The following is a 20,906-nucleotide window of genomic DNA, read 5'->3' on the forward strand; positions in this document are numbered from 1 at the left end:
GTATCCAAGCTCTTAGCACAAGGACTATTTGGGGGAATTTCTTAACTGTGTTTTTAATTTATATAAGAACAAAACTGTTTTGGTTTCACTTTCTGAATTGAAATTTTGTTCCATAACCCTAACTAAAATACACTGGGTGTGATTAAAAGCAGCATTTACCCAAACCTACCACCCCATGGGACCAGACATATTGCAGTATTGCTGTAGATCTGGGCATTGACAAAGGATGGAAAACAATATTTTACATATATTATTCTAGGTTATTACAACACCTAGATAGATATAGCAACAGAAGCAAGGGTATCAATAGTTTCTCTCTCAATTTCTTTGGTCTTGTTGATTTGATTTACAACTATAATACTGCCCAACCGTTGTTTTCTGTGTGCATGTATGTTAATCTCCTCAAGTCGTCCTCGTGCAGGAGTATTACATGAGAGGTAACGTTGTCTAGTAATTAGAGCCAAGCCTGGGCATGGGTTCCATTCACTGCTCAGCCGTTGACTCATTGTATGGACTTAAAACAAATTACTTAACCTCTTTGTTCTTCAGATCATTCATCTATAGAACTAGTGTGACAATACTCACTTACCTATCGGTTGTACTGTAACAATCAATTACAATTTATAAAGCACTTTGAGATCTACAAATAATATCGTGCACATTATGGCAACTTTCATCATTATTCAGATTGCTCATTTGCATTCTTGAAGAATTACAGGATCTAACTCACCACACAAATAAATAGTAGTTCAATTCATTTTCGCTTTACTGAAGTGAACATTTAAACTTTCAAACTTTGACTATAGTCTAATTTCATTATTTTTTATCATAATAACTTGGGCTTCTGGGTAATTGGAACAATTAGGGTGATTAATTGCATGTTTGCAATAAAAACAGAAGACTAGGAGGGTTGCATTACAGGCTAAATATTTTCAGAAAACTCTATCAGCTGGTAGACATAACAAATGTGATCAGCCCAGTGTGCAATATGAAACTGAGCAAGTTGCTGGTAACGGGTTTGCTCTGAAACTTAAATCTCCTTAAAAGAAGCCAAAGTGTTTAAAAAAATAAATAAAGTCTGAGTGCATAGAGCGAAAAGAAATATTGACATGAGGCCACTATACTTCTAACATAAAGAAACATTGTTTTCCCTCTAGTCTCTTTTTTTATTGTGTAAATAAAAAGTGCAAAGCACCCAAGAAACTACACAATAAAGCAAAGTGCATTAGGGAAGGTCACTAGCTTTAGCCTGAAGTAGTTATGCTGGAAGGAAAATCAATAAAGCACGAGCAGGACACCCACAAATACTTCCATATTTCTGAATGGCACTAAATTTACCTGCCAGTCCCAATAATCTAGGCCCAGGAGTGAAGGAGAGAATGATTGCAGCAGCAGGAGGATTTGACCCAAGGTCTCCAACCTCCTAGAAGGGTGCCCTAACCACTGGACTACAGAGTTATTCCCACTTGTGTGCCCCCTGACACAATCATGCTTTCATTATTTATCTACAGTGAACAGCCTCAACAGACTAAGGGAACCCCACATCCTAATATCCCATATCTCAGTGATTAGAACCAGTTTAGGGAAGTGGGAGAGATAGTGTGGAGCACAGGGAATTGAACCTAGGTCTCCCTCATCCCAGGTGAAAGCTTTAACTCCTGAGATACATGTTATAAGGGAGGTGTGGCAGCAGCAACACCTCCTCTGGCTGTTTTTAGCAGGGAGCAAGGCAGGCGCCTAACTCATTCCCAGTGCTGCTGTAGCATTTTAGTGAAGATGCTCCTGTGCCCACAGCAGAGTTTCTCCAATTGGCATAATTAATCCACCTCCCTGAGAGGTGGTAGCTGTGTCAATGGGAGAAGCTCTCCTGCTGACCTAGCACTGTCTATGTGGAGGGCTACGTTGGTATAATTCTGGGTACGTCTACACTACGGGATTATTCCGATTTTACATAAACCGGTTTTGTAAAACAGATTGTATAAAGTCGAGTGCACGTGGCCACACTAAGCACATTAATTCGGCAGTGTGCGTCCATGGTCCGAGGCTAGCGTCGATTTCTGGAGCGTTGCACTGTGGGTAGCTATTCCATAGCTATCCCATAGTTCCCGCAGTCTCCCCCGCCCCTTTGAATTCTGGGTTGAGATCCCAGTGGCTGATGGGGCAAAAATCATTGTCGCGAGTGGTTCTGGATAAATGTCGTCAGTCATTCCTTCCTCTGGGAAAGCAACGGCAGACAATCATTTCGCGCCCTTTTTCCCTGGATTGCCCTGGGAGACGCCATAGCACGGCAACCATGGAGCCTGTTCAGCTTTTTTTTACTGTCACCGTATATCTACTGGATGTTGCTAACAGATGCGGTATTGCAGCGCTACACAACAGCATTCATTTGCCTTTGCATGATAGCAGAGATGGTTATCAGTCGTTCTGTACCGTCTGCTGGGCCATTGTAAATTGGCAATGAGATGACGGTTATCTGTCGTTCTGTACCGTCTGCTGCTGTCACGGGTGCCCCTGGCTGAGGTCAGCCAGGGGATGCAGACAAAAATGGGAATGACTCCCTGAGTCAATCCCTTCTTTATGGTATCTAAAAATAGTCAGTCCTGCCTAGAATATGGGGCAAGTGTACTAGAGAACCAGTGTACCAGAGCACAGCCGCTCTGTGTCAGATCCCGCAGAAATGATGAGCTGCATGCCATTCACGGGGGGGTGCCCCTGCAACAACCCCACTCATTGTTTCCCTCCTCCCCCAACCTTCCTGGGCTACCGTGGCAGTGTTTCTCACCCACCCCATTTGTGTGATGAAGTAATAAAGAATGCAGGAATAAGAAACATTGACTTGTTAGTGAGATAAAATTAAGGGGAAGGCAGCCTCCAGCTGCTATGATAGTCCAGGCAGGACATTAAATGGTGTGGGGGAGAGGAGCTCAGCATCCTGCTGCTATGATAGTCCAGGCAGTACAGAATCTTTTCTTTACACATGAAAGGGAGGGGGCTGATGGAGCTCAGCCCCCAGTTGCTATGATGAGGACGGTTACCAGCCGTTCTGTACCATCTACTAGGAATGACCAGGAATCATTCCTATTTTTACCCAGGCTCCCCCGGCTGGCCTCACCTGAGGCCAGCCAGGAGCACTCACGGGCTCATGACGAGGATGGCTATCAGTCCTTCTGCACTGTACCATCTGCCACCAGGGAGGGGTGGAGAGAGGATGCTACTGTTTACTGCTGCAGCACCCTGTCTACCAGCAGCATGCAGTAGACATAGGGTGACTTATAAAAAAAGTCAAGAAATGATTTTTTTCCCCTTTTCTATCACGGAGGGAGAGGGGGTGTAAATTGACGAGATAGACACTGAACCACCCCGGACAATGTGTTTGACCCTACAGGCATTGGGAGCTCAGCCAAGAATGCAAATGATTTTCGGAGACTGCGGGGACTGTGGGATAGCTGGAGTCCTCGGTACTCCCTCCCTCCCTCCATGAGCATCCATTTGATTCTTTGGCTTTCCGTTACGCATGTCACGCAGCACTCTGCTGTGGACTCTGTATCATAGCCTAGAGATTTTTTTCAAATGCTTTGGCATTTCGTCTTCTGTAACGGAACTCTGATAGAACAGATCCAGTATCTTCCATACAGTCCATGCTGGAACTCTTTTTGGAATTGGGACTGCATCGCCACCCATGCTGATCAGAGCTCCACGCTGGACAAACAGGAAATGCAATTCAAAAGTTCGCGGGGCTTTTCCTGTCTATCTGGCCACTGCATCCAAGTTCAGATCGCTGTCCAGAGCGGTCACAGTGGAGCACTGTGAGATATCGCCTGGAGGCCAATACCATCGATTTGCGGCCGCACTAACCCTAATCCAATATGGTAATACTGATTTTAGCGCTAATCATCTCGTTGGGGAGGAGTACAGAAACCGATTTAAAGAGCCCTTTATATCGATATAAAGGGCCTCATTGTGTGGACGGGTACAGCGTTAAATCGGTTTAACACTGCTAAAATCGGTTTAAATGCGTAGTGTAGACCAGGCCTATGTTGCTCAGGGGAGTGAAAAATCCACATCCCTGAGCAACGTAGTTAAACTGATGATGGGTCTGTAGCATAGACCTGGCCTAAGTGTAGCAGCGCCTACATTGGTTTGTGGATTCTGCCCTAGGAATTTGTAACGGTAGAGGCAATCACCTCAGCCATGGCCTATTGCACCTCTTCTAGTCCTAGGAGAGCCCTGGCTGAGGGAAAGGTGTAGGGGACACTGTGTGACTGTGGAGGGAGCTGCAGCTGGGGGGCAGGGCAAGAGAGAAGCTAGACGATGCCAGTATCTTTGGGGAGAATGACACCTTTGTTAGTAGTAGACTCAGATTGTTTAGAAACACAGCAATAAAAACTTCTAAAAACGAAATAATGTTCCTATAGGTTGGTTACAAGAGTCATGCTAGGCCAGACTACTATGGGAGACTGAAATGCTAGGCTACCAAGACTGAGATCTAACAAGGGTTTTGAACCACTTGTCACACATTTCTCAGCATTTTTTTGTGTTTACCAAGCTGCAAACTAGAAGATTAGTCTAGGAGAATGCTGGGTGCACCAGGCACTCGTGTGCAGTTGGACATTTCATGAAGGTTTTATGCTTGGAGTATTTTTTTAGACTGAATTATCTGCATAGTGTAAAAAAATCCTTATGTAGAAGGTACCAACTTGAAAGGCACTGTTGTTTAGTGGATTAAGATTAGGGTTAGGATTTCTGAAATCTGTGCTGTAGTCTTTATTCTTCCATTGATTTGCTCTGTGGTTTCTGGCAAATCTAACTGCTCTGTGCCTCAGTTTCCCCATCTCAAAAATTAGGAATAAAATAGTTGCTATCTCTCAGGGGTGTTGCAAGCACTAATTTAGGTAATATTTGAATGTAAATAATTAAGTGCTATTGTCTATGGTCCTGTAATTTGCATAGAGTATGAAACTGATAGTAAAACTGGCTCAAAAGCCAAAGGCAAACCTACTACTGATACGATGCCACAACAGCTTGCCCACTAAATGGGCTCATGCAGAAGATTTTCAAAAGCTCTGCAAAAGATACAAAGAGGGATGTGGAATGCGACAACATGGGAAGTGTAAAGGAAGTCCAGCTACTCTGTATAATGCCCTTGAAAGCAATTCAGTTATTCCAAAACAGGAGTTTTCAACCTCTCTTCATTTGCAGACCCCTAAACAATTTTGAATGAAGGTGTGGACCCCTTTGGAAATCTTAGACATAATCTATGGACCCTTAAGAATTAGAGTGACCAAATGTCCCAATTTTATAGGGACAGTCCCGATTTTGGGGTCTTTTTCTTATTACCCCCCAGCCCCTGTCCAGATTTTTCACATTTACTGTCTGGTCCCCCTACCAGGAGTCCATGGAACACATATTGAAAACCACTGTTCCAAAAAAATAGCTTCGTGCAGAAATGGCTGCTAAATTATTGCCAATATAAGTAGTAGTACCATGGCCTCAGCAGAAGTCGGAATCTTTGTGCACAATAACACTACTGGTTTTTAGGTTTTGATCAAGCAAGGCATTTAAGCATACAACTAATCCCTTTGAAGTCGATGGGACTGCTCATGGGCTTCTGAGTTAAGGACGTGATTGATTGGTTTGCTGGATTGAGGCCTTAGTGATTTCTAAGTATACCAGTGCCATCTGCAAAGGGCAGGAGTGCATGAGTTCCATGTCAAATTGAAAGCGGTTTAAAAAAATAGCTCACTGCAAATTTACAAATGCCTTTGCCCCTTGTTTCATATGCTACCATATGCACTGCAGTGCTATGGATCTGTCCTAGCAAGATATCCCTGTTTTTTTTAGCAGCTCTACTGCCAGTTACTACATACCACAAATATTCTCTCCTGCCTAGATGGCATATTATGTGCATTAACTTGGTTAATTCTTGTAGATTTCTACAGATCCATGCCCTTGTATACATTATCAATTGTGATCCTAGTCTTCATCAGATTACTACTCAAATACTATGGTGATGTGCACTACAAAATTCCTATATAAATAAAACCTCTCTCACACACAGTCTCCAATATGGCCCACACTAGCTGCATAAGTGGGGAAGAAATGAATTGTGAAAGGTTTTGTGTTCCATTTCTATGATGGGGGACTTTGTATTGTAACATAAGCATCAAGGTCATGGGTCACGAGAATAGTGTTTTCTTTATAGTCAACCTGAAACTGACATATTAGATTAATGTTTTGTACTATTTGTTTTAAGTTGATTACATTTTAAACTCAATTCAATGGGCTTGGAAAATTTGATAAAACACTCTTCAGCTTTTAATCAACTTAAACTTACTTAGTGGATGAACACTTCAATTAAAAAAACCTGAATGTATATCAACCAAAGCATGGCTCCAACAGTGCCTTTTACGCTGCTTAGTCAGCCATCTAGGTTCCAGCCTATATTAAGTAATTGAACAGTGACTTTGAGAATGGTGGGCTAACATTTATTATCCTTAACTGAAAGTCTTCTGTCAATGGGATTTTTGTAAGATTAAGAATAAAGGGTAAATTTTTCAATCCTGAATTTTACTCCAATGTTTTAGATGGATCTTTCATGATAAAGATCAGGATTTAATATTTTATCATTGAAAAAACATTTTGTAAGGATACAAACATAGCTGCATCATAATGAAAAGTTAAGAGAATACTTATGATTAGACATTATTAATCTAAACCGTGTGCTTTTGGGGGCAGGGACTGTCCTTTCGTATACACTGCCCACCACTATGCAGCCTGCATCCTGATAGGAGTCTCTTGGCACTACCATAATACAAATAAGTGAGTACAAGGTCCAGACTCTGTAATACCATGGAGTCAAAATTTTCTCATCTTTTTGAAAACAAATGGAATTGCTTTCAATTTCAGATGTACTAAATGACTTGTCTGAACCCAGGAATGGCCGCCTCACATATTTATGAGCCGTTGGATTCACACTATTTCAGAGGGTGCTGCTACTCACACTTATCTTCTCCATTGCATGAGATAACAATTGGTGCTCTGGGTCACATTGCCAACCAAGCTATGATTACAGCTAGAGTTTCACTGTGTATTGTGCATGTGTTCAGAATTTTCTGTATATCCACATCTGGTGATGTTGGTTGTTTTTCAATATTAACTGAAACTGTGGCAGCACGAAGGAACCTCAGTCATTGCTCAGGGCCCCACTGTGTTAGGCACTGTATAAACACATCAAAGAGATGCCCCTCACCAAAGAGCTTACTGTGTCTCTGACAGCTGTCAAATATTGAAGTTGTCCACAAAATTTTCACGGTAACGCTGTCAGCTATTTGGTTCATATCCTCTTTATATCCATGGGAGTTTTGGCAGAGTTAGAATCAGGGCCAATAACTTAGAATTGAGGCCAATAAATGTAAATTTATCAGCATCTAATAAGATACATCATAGTCAAACATAACATTTTGGCCCAATCCTGGAAACCCCGTGTGTGCATAAATCCTATTGAAATCAATAGCACTTCAGATAGGACTGACAGGGGACCACTGAAATCTGTTAACAGATTTGAGTGTGTTTATAAGTGGCATAATATGTGTTTGAACGATGGTGTAAAACTGGGCCATTTGTATCCAATATAATCACTCGTATTTTTGTTGGGTTCTTACTATTGCTACTGTATTCCAGAAACCAGGCCTGTGTTCTATTAGCTATCCAGTTAAAAAAGATAACTTCCTGATCTTTGAGTGAGATCTTGACAAAATAAACCTTTGAATTTTGCTGCTTTACTCAGGGACTGGTTGCTGTTCAAATACAAGATTTCTCATTACATTTGGAAGGGTCTGTTCCCCTAGAGAGAATCTCTGGTCTTACCATAGAATTAATCCACCACTACTACACAAAATGGGGAGCAGAACTTGGGGAGCTCATGCAAGGAGTGTACAGAGGTCACTGCCACAGGGACCCCATCTGATCTTTTCCTTTGGACTAGACTACCAGCTTTTACATTATTCCTGTAGTCCTTTTCCCTCCTTGGTAGGGTGAATAGCAGATTGACTCCATTGCCACTGTGTGGATTAGTGGGAGGATTCAATGGATTCCCTGGTGTCAAGAGAAGCTGCTCAGGTAGGCACTGGGAAAAGAAACTTGGCCCTAATGTTGTTCTCATCAACACTTATATAACTTATTTTTGTATGTTTAATTTAAAATTCACGTAAAACAGCACTGGACACCAAAGCTCTTGTGGTCCTTGTCTTCACCAGGAAAATCATGTCTGTTTCTCCACCAGCAGCGCAGATCCAGTGATGATGTGGGAGAGGGGAAAACCAATCTTTCTAATGTAGATGCACTCAACTGTGCAAAGAACAGGAGTAACCCAGTCAATACAAGGGTAACCTTCCCCCTCAAGCTACCCTGCAAAAGCTCGTTTTCTTGTTAATTGAATGAGATTCTCACACGTGTAATGTTTGAATCCTCTTCCCTAAAAATCCATTTGGATACAAGTCATTTTTTAACCAGAGCTCCCTATTACCTGCTAGTGGAAGTTCTAGTTAATCAATGGCATAATGTGGCCCTATATGAGGCATGAGCATGGATCTTTGAAGTGACTGGCAAGTCTTTTTCTCTCCCCAAGGGCACATCCCCCTGTAGCATACCCTCTCCAGTTTGGGACCAAATTCTGCCTGTGAATATCTACTAGGCTGCTATTGGGATCTTAGAGATTTCATCTGTGTGCATACCAGCTGAGGATGTGGCCCAGAATCTGTCTTGTACAGTCAAGGCAGAGTGTACATATTAAATATGATTACATTTTTTTTGCTTGAATATTCCATTAGGTATGCTGAAAACAGACCAAATGCTGGACTCTTATTTTTTGTATGCATTTTAGGGTTTGATTCACTGCTCGTTTAAGCTCACTAAAAATCAATGGGAGTCTTTCCAAAGGTTTCAGTGGACTTTAGATTAGGCTTCATTGGAATTAGTCCTGGTTTATACCAATGTGACAACTGAATGAGGCCTTAATATGTTGAACAATGGTGTAAAAAATGTGCCCTTTATCATTTTACGTCAACAAATTAAACCCATTTTATTCAAATAAACTAGTTTTCCATTTCCACAAAATGACATCTTTTCGCTTTGATTTAGTATGCAAACACACCCATTTAATTGTCTTGCACATTAATACATGTACTAACAAGTAATTTTAAAAAAAGCCAAAATATCACCCACCATCCCCAAATACATGTTTAGTTTAAGTTATAAAATCTACAGTAGTTCTATATATTTGATAGTATTTTAAATAAAGAAATTAAAACTACAACTATTTTACATACAGACAACATACATTGTTAGAATAACAGACTATTAAAATAATACTATATAGAGTACTTTCAGAGTGCTGACTGCGAGTTAAGAAAAACACTATCTTCAAGACCGAGCCTGCCCTTGCTACTCACTCAAGTAGTCCCATTTGGGGGCATGAACCTACTCCCACTAAAGACTGGATGTTTTGCATTGACTTCATTGGGAGCATGATGATCAGACTCAAGTCAGTGGGCCTACCCATAATATGAGAGAGGGTTAGAGAATCAGGCACACAGTTGCTACACTGAGTCAGTAAGATTTTGTCACTGACTTCCAAAGTAGTAGAACTGGGCTCTAAATATCTGTTTAGACTTTTAACAAGGATTCCACTGAAAATGACAAGCTCTGATTTTTAATTTTCATTTCTGAATAGCATTCTTGGGATACTCTAGCTAAGTGTCTGAGGTTCTCCTTTGCCAGAGAACACTTATTTTTCACATGTTGGCTCACGTGCTGCTTTTCTGGTATGGAAAGATCATTTTGTAAGATAACACCTTCTGAGCCGATGTCCTGCTTTTGGCTGGATACAAAATGTTTAACTTTTTCAAAACTTGCTTGTGTTTTTGTTGCTTTCGATCTCAAATCGCTCTGAAAGGAGCCAAGTTCTTTGGATAAAATATTGGCCTGAGCCAGCTCCTTATACACTTGTGCATATTCTTCTGCATTCTTAGTAATGGTATATTTCTGTAAAAGGTTGCTTTCGATTTGGTCTGATGTAAAAGTAGTTACGTTTGGCAGGAAAAAATCTCTAGTCTGATAAAGTGTTGTGCTTGAATGTATCAAAGGAAACCAAACATTTATCAAATTGTGGTTAAAATATGTTGAGTCACAAAGCTGGCTGTGTCCAATCCTAAATGGGTTTGTTTCTGTGCTTGGTAAAAAGTCTTCCTTTGGTGTTTGTAGACTTTGAGCTACAGCGAAGTCCTTTAGTTCTCTCTGCCTAAGTTCTCTCTCCAGCATTATGCATTCCAGCTCTTTATCTGCAAATGTTCTTCGTTTCCTCATTCTCTCACTCAGGTTAGAAAAGAGGAGTTGGCTTTCCTGTGAAGGAGGTTTATACCCTAGGAGAACAAATGAAAAGCTTCCTTTAGTACTCTTTATCATTATCATAATCCATTATTTGTACATTACTGTAGTGTACTGTAGGTCCTAGCTAAGATCAGGGCCCCTTTGTGCTAAATGCTGTGCAGACATGTCATAGCAGACCTCCCTGAACCCTGCCTCGAAGAGTTTACAGTCTAACCAGGAAAGTCAGACAAAGGATGAGAGGGAAAATGCAGAGCAGGAAAGTAACTTGCCTAGATTCCTGATTCCCAGTCCAGTGCTCTGTCTGGTACACCATGCTGTCCTATAAATTAGGAACTTATCTTAAATGGATAATATTATTTTAGTGCCACCGAGAAATATTGGAAAGGTTTTATTAATTTAAAAAACAGTCATGTATAGTTTCACTTCATTCTTACATGAATCGTGTAAGGGATAGCCTGTCTAACCCTCTAACTAGTCTGGACTAGCTAACAAAAATGAAAAGTAGAAACACATTTTTGATCATTAGCAGTCATAGAATCATAGATTAGGGTTGGAAGAGACCTCAGGAGGTCATCTAGTCCAACCCCCTGCTCAAAAAAGGACCAGCACCAACTAAACCATCCCAGCCAGGGCTTTGTCAAGCCAGGCCTTAAAAACCTCTATGGATAGAGATTTCACCACCTCCTGAGGTAACGCATTTTAGTGCTTCATGACCCTCCCAGTGAAATAGTTTTTCCTAATATCCAACCTAGACTGCCCCCACTGCAATTTGAGACCATTGCTTCTTGTTCTGTCATGTGCCACCACTAAGAACAGCCTAGCTCCATCCTCTTCAGAACCCCACTTCAGGTAGTTGAAGGCTATCAAATCCCCCCTCACTCTTCTCTTCTGCAGACTAAATAAGCCCAGTTCCCTCAGCCTCTCCTCGTAAGTCCATGATCCTTGTCCTGTATTTGCAAAAAGTTTACTAGCAAGGCTAGGATTTTATGTTTAAGTGGAACTATACTTTTTGCATTATGATTAAAATCTAAATAACTATTCAGTGCTATAAAATGTACAAGGGGCTTCACAAATATAGGGCCTGAGCATTCTCACTCAAGTCAATGCAGGTATCATAGCTTCTTGCCTGTGGCCCTACTACATCCATCACTGCCAATATATTAGGAACACGGGCAGGGCTGCCGAGAGCGGGTTCAGGCCCCGGTGAAAAAAAATTTTCAGGCCCCCCAGCTAGGGCGGATTGGCTAAACAGGGCCGATGAAGCCAGGCCTTAGGCTCCCTTCCGAACCGCTGGGCCCCGGTAATTTGTACCGGCTTCCCCAACCGCCTTGTCGGCCCTGAACACAGGAATTATCATAATGGATCAGACCAGTGCTCTGTATAGTCTGGTATCCTGTCTTTTACAGTGCCCAGAACCATCTGCTTCAGAGGACAGTTATAGAATAACATGCTCAAAAGGAAAAATTTCTTCCCAAGTAAAAATGAGAAAATGGATTTTTCAGTTCAGGGGCTGAATGAATCCCCCAAAGAAATCCAATCCAATTCAAAACAAAACAATTTAATTTTTTTCATTAAATCAAAAACTCAAATTGTTTTGAATTGACCAAAATTCCCCCCCCCCAAGTTTTTTCATTTCATTTCAGGTGTCTTCTCATTTTTTGGTGGTGTGTTGTTTTTTTTGTTTGTTTTTTAATTAGCCAAATTTGAATGGAAATGCTATTTCAAATCAAAGTTGAAACAAAATATTTCTACTTTTTTTCCTAAATGAAGTCTAAATGAAATGTCTTGTTCCAAAAAGAATAAAAACAAATAAATACAATGCAACCTGCCAATTGGATAGTTATAGGCACTGAAAAAAACTCACATTTTTCTATGAAAATTCTTTTAGAATTTCACCCAGCTCTATGCCTAATCTCCATTCAATTCACACACTAAGACTAAAAGGGACCATTATGATATTCTAATCTGACCTGCATAACACAGGCCATAGAATGTCACCTAATAATTCCTTCATCAAGCCCTAGTATAATGTGGTTGAACTTGGGCATACCTTTTTAGAGAGACATTCAGTCTTGATTTAAAGATTTCAAATGACTCCATGACACCCCTTGCTAATCTGTTCTAAAGGTTAAATTGCCCATCCTGTCAAAATTTTGCACTTTTGGCCTTGTCTACACATCCACTTTAAACTGGACAGGGCACTAGTTTTGGTTTACTAGTAACATTAATTTTAGCTTAAATCTGTTCCTCAGCTGAAATATGGGATGTACTCTACCTTGAGACAGAGCATCCTTCTTGGAAATTCCAAAGGCCAACTGTTACAGAGGCTATTTTGGGATGGACAGTGTCACAAATGGAGGCATAAGTATCTTGCCAAGTTGAGGCCATAGATAGACAGATCCTTACCTGCCAGTATGCTTTTGGCCCAGGTGCTGGTATTGTTGGGACGGTGCTGATAGTTTAATCTGCAACTGGTTGATAGCAGAGAATGTTCATCTTCATCTTTCTTAACCTGTGCAGAGTTATGGAAAGAGAAAATAAGATAAACCACATAATCCATTTCAGGCCATGTCTATACTATGGGCACCACAGTGACATGGCTACACCATTTTAGCTATACTGCACACCCCCTAAAGCTGACACAGACTACAGCAATGGAAGGGGTTTTTCCATGGCTGCAGGAACTACAGCACCACTAGTGATTGTACCTAGGTTGATGGAAACATTCTTCCATCAAGCTAGCTGTGTCTACAGCAGGCTAGATTGGGATAGCTACTTCAGTCAGCAGTGTGGATTTTTCACACCCCTGAGCATCACAGCCATGTTGAACTAAATTTTAAGTGTTGATTGGGGGCTTATGTTTTCATTACTAAGTTGCTACTAAAGTTAGTATAGCAAGAATATTTAAAGTATTTTGAAGGACGGGGGAAAACATCACTCAAAATGAAGAAAAATGTTAGCATCCTATTGTGTGAATATTGAGTATGTATTCAACCTTGTTAAATGCAATTCTTGTTAGAGATTTGGAAACTTAATCTAGCTACCTGAATAAACACTCATATTGTTGCCAATTTAAGAAAGGAAAATAACTTTTGTCAGTTACTCCATCTTCCTTCACGCCACTGAGGAATTACAACAGGATTCTGCCAAAAAAAAAAAAAAAAAGGCAGACTTGCTATTGCACCATGATTTCATCCAACAGGAGATTGTTTAGAACATCACAATCTACATTTCCTTTTCCTATAGGATAGCAGATTCTTTTGGAAAACGCTTGTCAGGCTGGTCTACTGGTACTTCCCTCAGTCCTTTAATACTAGGATAGTTACAGAGGAACTGAGACTTCAACCCTGAATTGTTTGGGGCTGCAGTTTAATTCTACAGAAATAATACAAAAATAGTACTGTTAGTGCACACACACAGCAGCACTAAAAGGTCTTGAGCCTACGGTTCATACTAAATACCCTGAGACGAGGTGGGTGAGGTAATATCTTTTATTAGACCAATTTCTGTTGGTAAGAGACAAGCTTTCGAGCTTTACCCAGAGCTCCATCTTCTTGGAGCTTAAGTAAAGTAATTACATAGTAAGAAATACCTAAACCAAGATGTTTAAGAACAACAGCCAAAGGGAAAGATAATGGTACTTACCTCCTTTGTAAATCCCTTTGTGACCTACTCATAAAAAGTGCTATGTAAGAAGAGCAAGTATTTCATAATATAGTTAAGTTCTGACATCCATATTTGGGCACCTAAATAGGTGGCTCTGTTATCAACAGTGCTGAACACCCACTGACGTCAGTGGAGTTGGTGGGTGTTTGGCACCTGAAAACTTGGCTACTTATTTAGGTAGCTAAATATGGATTTATGGCAGGAGCCTAAGTAGTGCATTATATATTGAGCAGTTATCCAGTTTTCAAATTTGCAGGCATATTTAGCAAATACAATAAAATGTTTGTTAACCTCTATCATCATTCTAAAATGTACTAAAATTAGCCAGGGCCCCAACTGCAAGGCTGTTCAAAACTAAAACAAGTATGGGACAGGGGTAGAGCTACTGAAACGTAATGCTAGCTCTTACCTAGTGCTTTTCATCCACAGAGCACAAACCACTTTACAGAGGAGGGCAGTACCATTATCCCCATTTTACAGATAGGGAAACTGAGGCACACCGGCCCGTGGCTAAGCCAGGCACAGAACCCAGCTCTCCTGTGTCTTTAATAGAGCAACTCTCAACAGAAGATTTCTCTCACCAGGCGGGAGATTTGCTCCCCCAGCACTCAGACTCTACCCTGCGCCACTGCAGCCCTGCCTGGGCGGCGCGGAGCTCCCCGTGCTCACCTGGCCGGCGCGCTGCTGCCTCCGCAGAGCCACCTGCGCGGCCGTCACGCGCTGCCGCGCCAGCAGCAGGCGGCAGCCGGCGCAGGCGCAGTCCCGCCAGCGGCACAGCCGCTTGTGGCCCTTCAGGCCGGACACCACGCCGTGGTTCCTGCAGCGCGCGCACTTGGGCACCCGGCACGAGCGCCGGCCCGTGGCTGCGAGGGGGGGCTGCGGCCGGCTGCCGCCCGTCCCTGCCCTGGCCCCGGCCCCGGCCCCGGCCCCGGCCCCGCGCTGGGGCGGCGGCCGGGCCGGGGAGCCGCTGCGCCGCCCTTTCTCCCGCTCCGCGGGCGGCATCCCGCTCCCCGCGGCAGCCCCAGCCCCAGCCCGGGCTGGCTCAGGCGCTAACTTCAGCGGGATGCGGCGGCCCCGCTCCTGCAGCGGCTGCTCCCCGGGCTGGGGCTGGCACCGCCCGCTCCTTCACAGCCTTTAATAACCGGCCCGGCGGGCCCGCGCTGGGCCTTGACGTCAGCCGCCTCCCCCTCCAAGCCGGGGGGCAGGCAGCACCGGCGGGGCAGGGAGCGTGCAGCCCGGCCCCTGGGCAGACACCCGCACCCCCTCTGCTGCCTGAGGCGGACCGGCTTCTGGCCGTGAGCAGGACAAGCTCTGGAGCTGCCCAGAGCGCTGCTTCGGGGCTGGGAAACTAACCCAGAGTCACTGCGCAGTGCAAGAGTTGAAGGAATTGTTTAGCAAAAGTAGGGCCCATTGATTCTACTCATAGGGGGGAGGGGAAAAGGTAACGGGGCAGGGAGTGTTGTTAGATTCTAGGCTATAGATTGTAATAAGCGGTAATTCCAGTGTTTCTATTCAGACCATGATTTTTAGTGTCTGGCAAAGGTTCTTTCATTTAAACTCCTAGGCTCATCTTTTGAAAGTGTTGTGCAGGTTGCCTTTGAAGGTGAGGACTGATTGGTCTGATACAGAGTGATGGCTGAGTGAAAAGTGTTCACCCACAGGTGATGTGGTGTTTTTGTCACATTTCCCTTCTTTGTTAGCTCCCCCGAGTGCATTGATAGCTCCAGGATTCAGCTCTTTCCTTCCTAGAAAGAGGAAGCGCTGCGCTCCCAACTCTGTCTTCCAAAACCTAGGCATCCGCTTCTACTGGAACCCACCACCTGCCTGCTGTTACAGTATAAATCAGCAGTATTAGGATTGAGTAAAATAGGCTGATTTGTTCCTTTCTTGCTTCTTTTCAAGAATATAATCAACTATTTTTATAGTTTTATAGAAAAGGCATTGGAGAGTAATAGTGAACTCCCTGATGAATTAAGAACCTACAAGTTCAGAACAGTTGTTTAAAATGTAAATAAAGTTAGAAACCTGGACAAAGCAGGAGCATGCTAACCAACTTCCCTCCCCCGCCCCTTCTCTGACAAATATCTCCTTCATCAGGCCACCTAACAGAACAAATCTGTCTAGATGAAAGGGTGCCTTGTGGTCAGCCCAGCTGAGAGTCTGAAATGTAGTATGTTCGGTGATGATTAGAGAGTGTGTGGAATCAAAGATATTTTGAAATTGATCAAGCTGTGCATCTAAGTCTTATGTTTGCAGTGTTGAAGAAGAGATCTGTGTAGATCAAAAGCTTGTCTCTTTCACCAACAGAAATTGGTTCTATAAAGGATATTATCTCTCCCACTTTGTCATCTGAGACTTAAATCTTTTTAATTCCTCAGTCACATTTCAGCTGGCCAGATCCAGCTTCGCACACACCTTTACATGTTATATTTTGCTGTGTGTGAGAGAGGTGTGGTATGAGCACAGAAGTGGGAGCCAGTTGCCCAGATTTTAACTCCAGGCATGACAATGTCTCCATGTGTGGTGTGCAAATCATTTAATCTCTATGCTTCCATTTTTCTATGGGCAAATGGAGATTGTACATTTATCACAGGGGGGGGCTTTGAGAATTAATAGCCCATGTTTTTAAAATTAACTAGTAATTTTGAGTGCCTCAATTTTTTAGGTTTCCAATTTGAAACACTGTTTGAAGGGAGTCTGATTTTTCAGAAGGTGGATACTTAGCATTTTCTGGTTATAGTACTGTAATGTCACATACCCTGCACGAGAAAGATCTGCTAAAATTTCAAGATGGACTTTCACGGCTGTCTGAATTACACTAGAGACTGCAGGCCAGCTCAGGACTGGAAATGCACAACGCTGGTTTAAAGCTACCAGAGTCCCCTACCTCCACTCCCTGGACTATGAGCTCTGAGATGCGCCTCTTAAAGGATGAAAAGGAGTTATTTAATGTAATGCACTGGTGTAACTAGGAGCAGTGGGACAGAATTAAGAAAAGAAAAATAATTAGCTTGACTATATCAGAAAATAGCTCCTGACTTTGTGATAGGGAGTATAGTCTCCTGAGTTCCAACAGATGTGGTGCAAGTCCCAACACGTGGGATTTTTAAAACTATACAGAACAAAACACTGTAAAATATACTGCAGGAAACAAGCCTGCATTGGTAAGCAGATGGATTGAGTGACCAGTAGGGTAAATAAGTCTTCTCCATCTCTAACTTTTATGCAACTATGCTGCACTATGACTTGTGACTTTCCCCAAAGTTAAATAGCGTGTCCCTTGTTGCTCATTCTCTTACACAGTATGTTGTCATATACTAACATACGTTTCCAAGACCCATCTGTGCCATATTTTGCAATTTACTTATGTACATATATGATTTTCTCCCCTCCCCCATCTCTACTTATAATATCCCTTTTGGACGGGCACGGTTCATTTGTTTTCTTATGGCCCTGGGCACTAGGGCTGTGCTCACCTGGAGAGAGCCAGACTGGAAGTTAAGACTAAGAACAGGAAGGATTAGTTACTCTGAAGGATAAGTGTAGTAGGGTAATAATACCGCCATTAAATCGAAATGGAACCAGTGGTAAAAATCTAAGTCAGAAAGTTTTAAGGACGTTGAAATTATTCTCACTGGAAAAAGACTCCAAGATGTCCTAAGAGGCAAATTCTGCTCTTAGTCTACCCAATTATAACCAGAATAACTCCAGAATTCGGAGACTATGCAAGCATATTTAGTTACACTGGGGTAACTAAGATAAGAAGGTGGCATGATCCCCCCACTTGGTTAAATTTTCAAAACAAGAACTTTTGGGCTTTCTCCCATGCTGTCCTTCACGCCCTATAAATATTTGCAAAACAACCTCCCTATCCTCCTTTAAAACCCTGCTTCACTACTCCGGTACCCAAGCGAGCTAGATTAAAAATAGGTCAGGTATGTCTACTCAAGCTGCAGTCACACCCCATGTTTGCAGTCTGTAGACATACCTGTAGTCCCATTGAAACCAATATAGCTACTTGTGTGAGTCACGTGCTCAGCCAGGTGAGGGAGAGTTCCACCATGTGGCTCTATGTGATGAAATCATTGCTGTAATGAAGGACTATGGTGAACTAAGATGTTTAGTGATGCTCTGATTTTAAGAATAAGGCCTTGTGGAATCTCCCTTAAGTTTGGATCGCTCTCAAAAGCATTTTGTCAGGCTAAACACTGGCATAGCTCTATGACTAATGCTAACTTTCTAAAAAATAGGAAAACCAGAGAGATTTTCCTATGAAGAGTGATTTAATTAAAGTTTCCGCTGCTCCAAGGTAGGTATTTTTCACATCATAAATAGTTCTGTCATTGAAATTATTTTTATAAAAGAGAGAATTTTTTCCATCAAACTGTTGACTTCATTCATAGGCAATTAAATAGTTCTCTAGTTAGCTGGATTACTGTTCAAAATTAATTACTCATTAATGTGGAAAAAACAGGTATATTCTTCCTGAGCTTTCTATAGACTGCATCTAATTCCAAGAAGAGGAAGAAACCTACATTCTGATTCTATTTTTTTCTTTAAATTGAAAAGAGTTAATGTTCTCCCATTCTAGGCACTGTCACATGAAAGCACGCCTTAGTCCAGAAGCAAAACTGACACTGCAAAATCTTAACATCTTGTACCCTGCTATTAATACATGGCACTAAAACAGTGATAAATTATTTTTACATATGTTTGCTGAATGCAAATACCATTCCCCCTTTTGGAAACCGTTAGGTTGTTTTTCTTACTCCAAAGCTCCTACAGAAAATGCAGAAGCAAGTTTACGATATTCTGAGCTTTTGGACAATGTCCCAGACACCTTTGTACAAAACTTGGAGCCCAGTCTTACATAGCTTAAACTCACATCAATTGCCTTTATACTCTTACAAATTGTTCCAGAGAAAGCAATGGGATTACTTGTGTGAGTATGGTTTGAAACATCAAGGCTGTAATTTTAACCCCTCTCCCGCAGTATGTAAACAATCATTAGCATTTCATTTATTACAGAATGACAGTGGTTAGTAGGAGAGAATGAAACATGTCAAATATTAAAAGCCACATCTTCAGAAGCGCAGCTACAGAAATGTGCAAATAGAAGATTCGACCCTAAAAATGCACAGAAACATAATGATCCTGTAAGTGTATTTCATGCCCGCGATTCTCACTGCGGTCCATGGTAGCTTTACACGCGGAAGGATTGCAGATGCTGTGCCATAGACGATCATTAAAAAAATTAAGTTCTGTTAACTTGCAGTTTCAGCTCCAACATAAACCAATAAAAATGGTAGAATTATTTGGATTGGAAGGGCCTTCTAGTGATTTGTCTAGTCCAAACTATTCCACCCTGCTGAAACTGGTTTCATTATCCCTAGCAGTCGATTAATTTTTAAAAATGAATCAGGAGAAACTTTGTTTACATTAAATTTGGAATTGCGGTGATTTGTCGAGGAACCTTTTAAACCTACTGTGTTAAAATACCAATTACAATGAGCTTTTCTTTCCTTCGTTAAAAGATAGGTGAGGGTTAAAGGGAAGGCTGAACTAATGCCATGACAACTCAAGATAATCCCCATTGTCAGCTAAAGAGTCATTCAGTGTGGATCTCTTACCAATCTACCCTGATTTTTAGTATAATAGTGAGTGCAAAGGAACCTCTGAATAAATTTCTTGAAAGTGTGAAAAACTAAGTGTTTTTTGCTCAGATAACACAAAAGCAATTGATGAGATTGTGTACAAATGTTTCCTAAATAAAATATGTATGTTAAATAGTTCACCTTTGGGATGAGACTAAGCATAAGAGATGTCAGCACCAGAGGGTAAGCTTTCCAAAAATTAAGTTCCTCAATATAGTGGCTTAGAATGAAAGAGTCTTGTCAACCAAATAACCTCATGTGAAAGAATGGACAGGAATAAAGATAAAGATAAATAGGAGCACAGTACCACTCTCACAGATATACCTGGCGAAACTCCCATGGACTCAATAGAAGCAGGTTCAAGCCCCATGTGGCAAGATTGCTAACATATCCAGAATGTGTATTGGGTCATATTTTATGTGCAGATATACAGGTGCAACCCCCATTGATTTCTATGGGAATAGCACCCTACTAAGTGCCAGGAGAATTTGGCCCATTTTATTTGAAATTTTTTTATCTACCATACTCTCTCTCCAACCGTGGCTGTCTCTACTGACTTTCTTGTCCAGTCTTCTGTCTGGAGATGAGGTCACTATAAGTCTGGTGGGGAGCCATTTTGAGCAGTCCAATCTGCATAGCTGTGACCTAGAATGAGCTACAGCAGATACTGGGGAAAATTAATGGAAATTCTTCTCTCCTTGGACTACCTGGAGGAAGCTCTCATCAAAAGCTTCCCAAATCATGGTCAGCAGGACACATGCTGTTGGTCTACAGAAAGCTGGCTGGTCACATAACTGGCTTAGTTCATTTTTAGATTTTTCTAATGGAAATTTAGCTAAGGGCCTGATTCAAAGTCTACTGAAGTCAAATGAATGATTCTAGCTGACTTCATTGTGATTTAGATCAGGGCTAAGTGTTTTTATTCCAGACCTGGAGTTCAAAAGCCAGAATGGAGCTACATTTCTGAAAGACAAGAGTTTGCTCATATTAATGCCTCATTATACCTGTTCCATGGTGCCACAAGGGGTGGAGGGCAATCATTCTGTGTGATCTCCCCCACCCAAATGAAGCAAAAAAGAGTAGGCAGCCATGACAAAAGTTTCTCCTTGACAAGTGTACCACAGCGAGTGTTGTACGCACAGAAAATCTTCAGTGACAGTGCTTTGCAGTCATTGAATGAAATGTGCTGCAGTCCAGTTT

General features: G+C 41.9%; 1 protein-coding gene across 1 annotated transcript; it reads right to left on the bottom strand.

Moving 5' to 3' along the window:
• Positions 1-9,079: 9,079 nt before the first annotated feature.
• On the bottom strand, positions 9,080-15,054 carry LOC115656791 (doublesex- and mab-3-related transcription factor 2-like). The gene is made up of 3 exons (XM_030573940.1): positions 14,722-15,054; positions 12,793-12,898; positions 9,080-10,418 (listed from the first exon to the last, which is right to left on the bottom strand). The coding sequence occupies exons 1-3, from the start codon at positions 15,052-15,054 to the stop codon at positions 9,664-9,666; spliced, it is 1,194 nt and encodes a 397-aa protein (XP_030429800.1). The 3' UTR covers positions 9,080-9,663.
• Positions 15,055-20,906: the final 5,852 nt, after the last annotated feature.

This window comes from Gopherus evgoodei, chromosome 8, assembly GCF_007399415.2.
Source record: "Gopherus evgoodei ecotype Sinaloan lineage chromosome 8, rGopEvg1_v1.p, whole genome shotgun sequence".
Classification (NCBI taxonomy): Eukaryota; Metazoa; Chordata; order Testudines; family Testudinidae; genus Gopherus; species Gopherus evgoodei.

What these genes read in the sequence shown, in the direction of transcription:
- LOC115656791 (XM_030573940.1), bottom strand. Translation starts at nt 15,054, where the DNA reads ATGCCGCCCGCGGAGCGGGAGAAAGGGCGGCGCAGCGGCTCCCCGGCC. An exon ending in GGCAGCAGCGCGCCGGCCAG is followed by an intron (nt 12,899 to 14,721) that starts GTGAGCACGGGG and finishes AACTCTGCACAG; the next exon opens with GTTAAGAAAGATGAAGATGA. An exon ending in GGCCAAAAGCATACTGGCAG is followed by an intron (nt 10,419 to 12,792) that starts GTAAGGATCTGT and finishes TTGTTCTCCTAG; the next exon opens with GGTATAAACCTCCTTCACAG.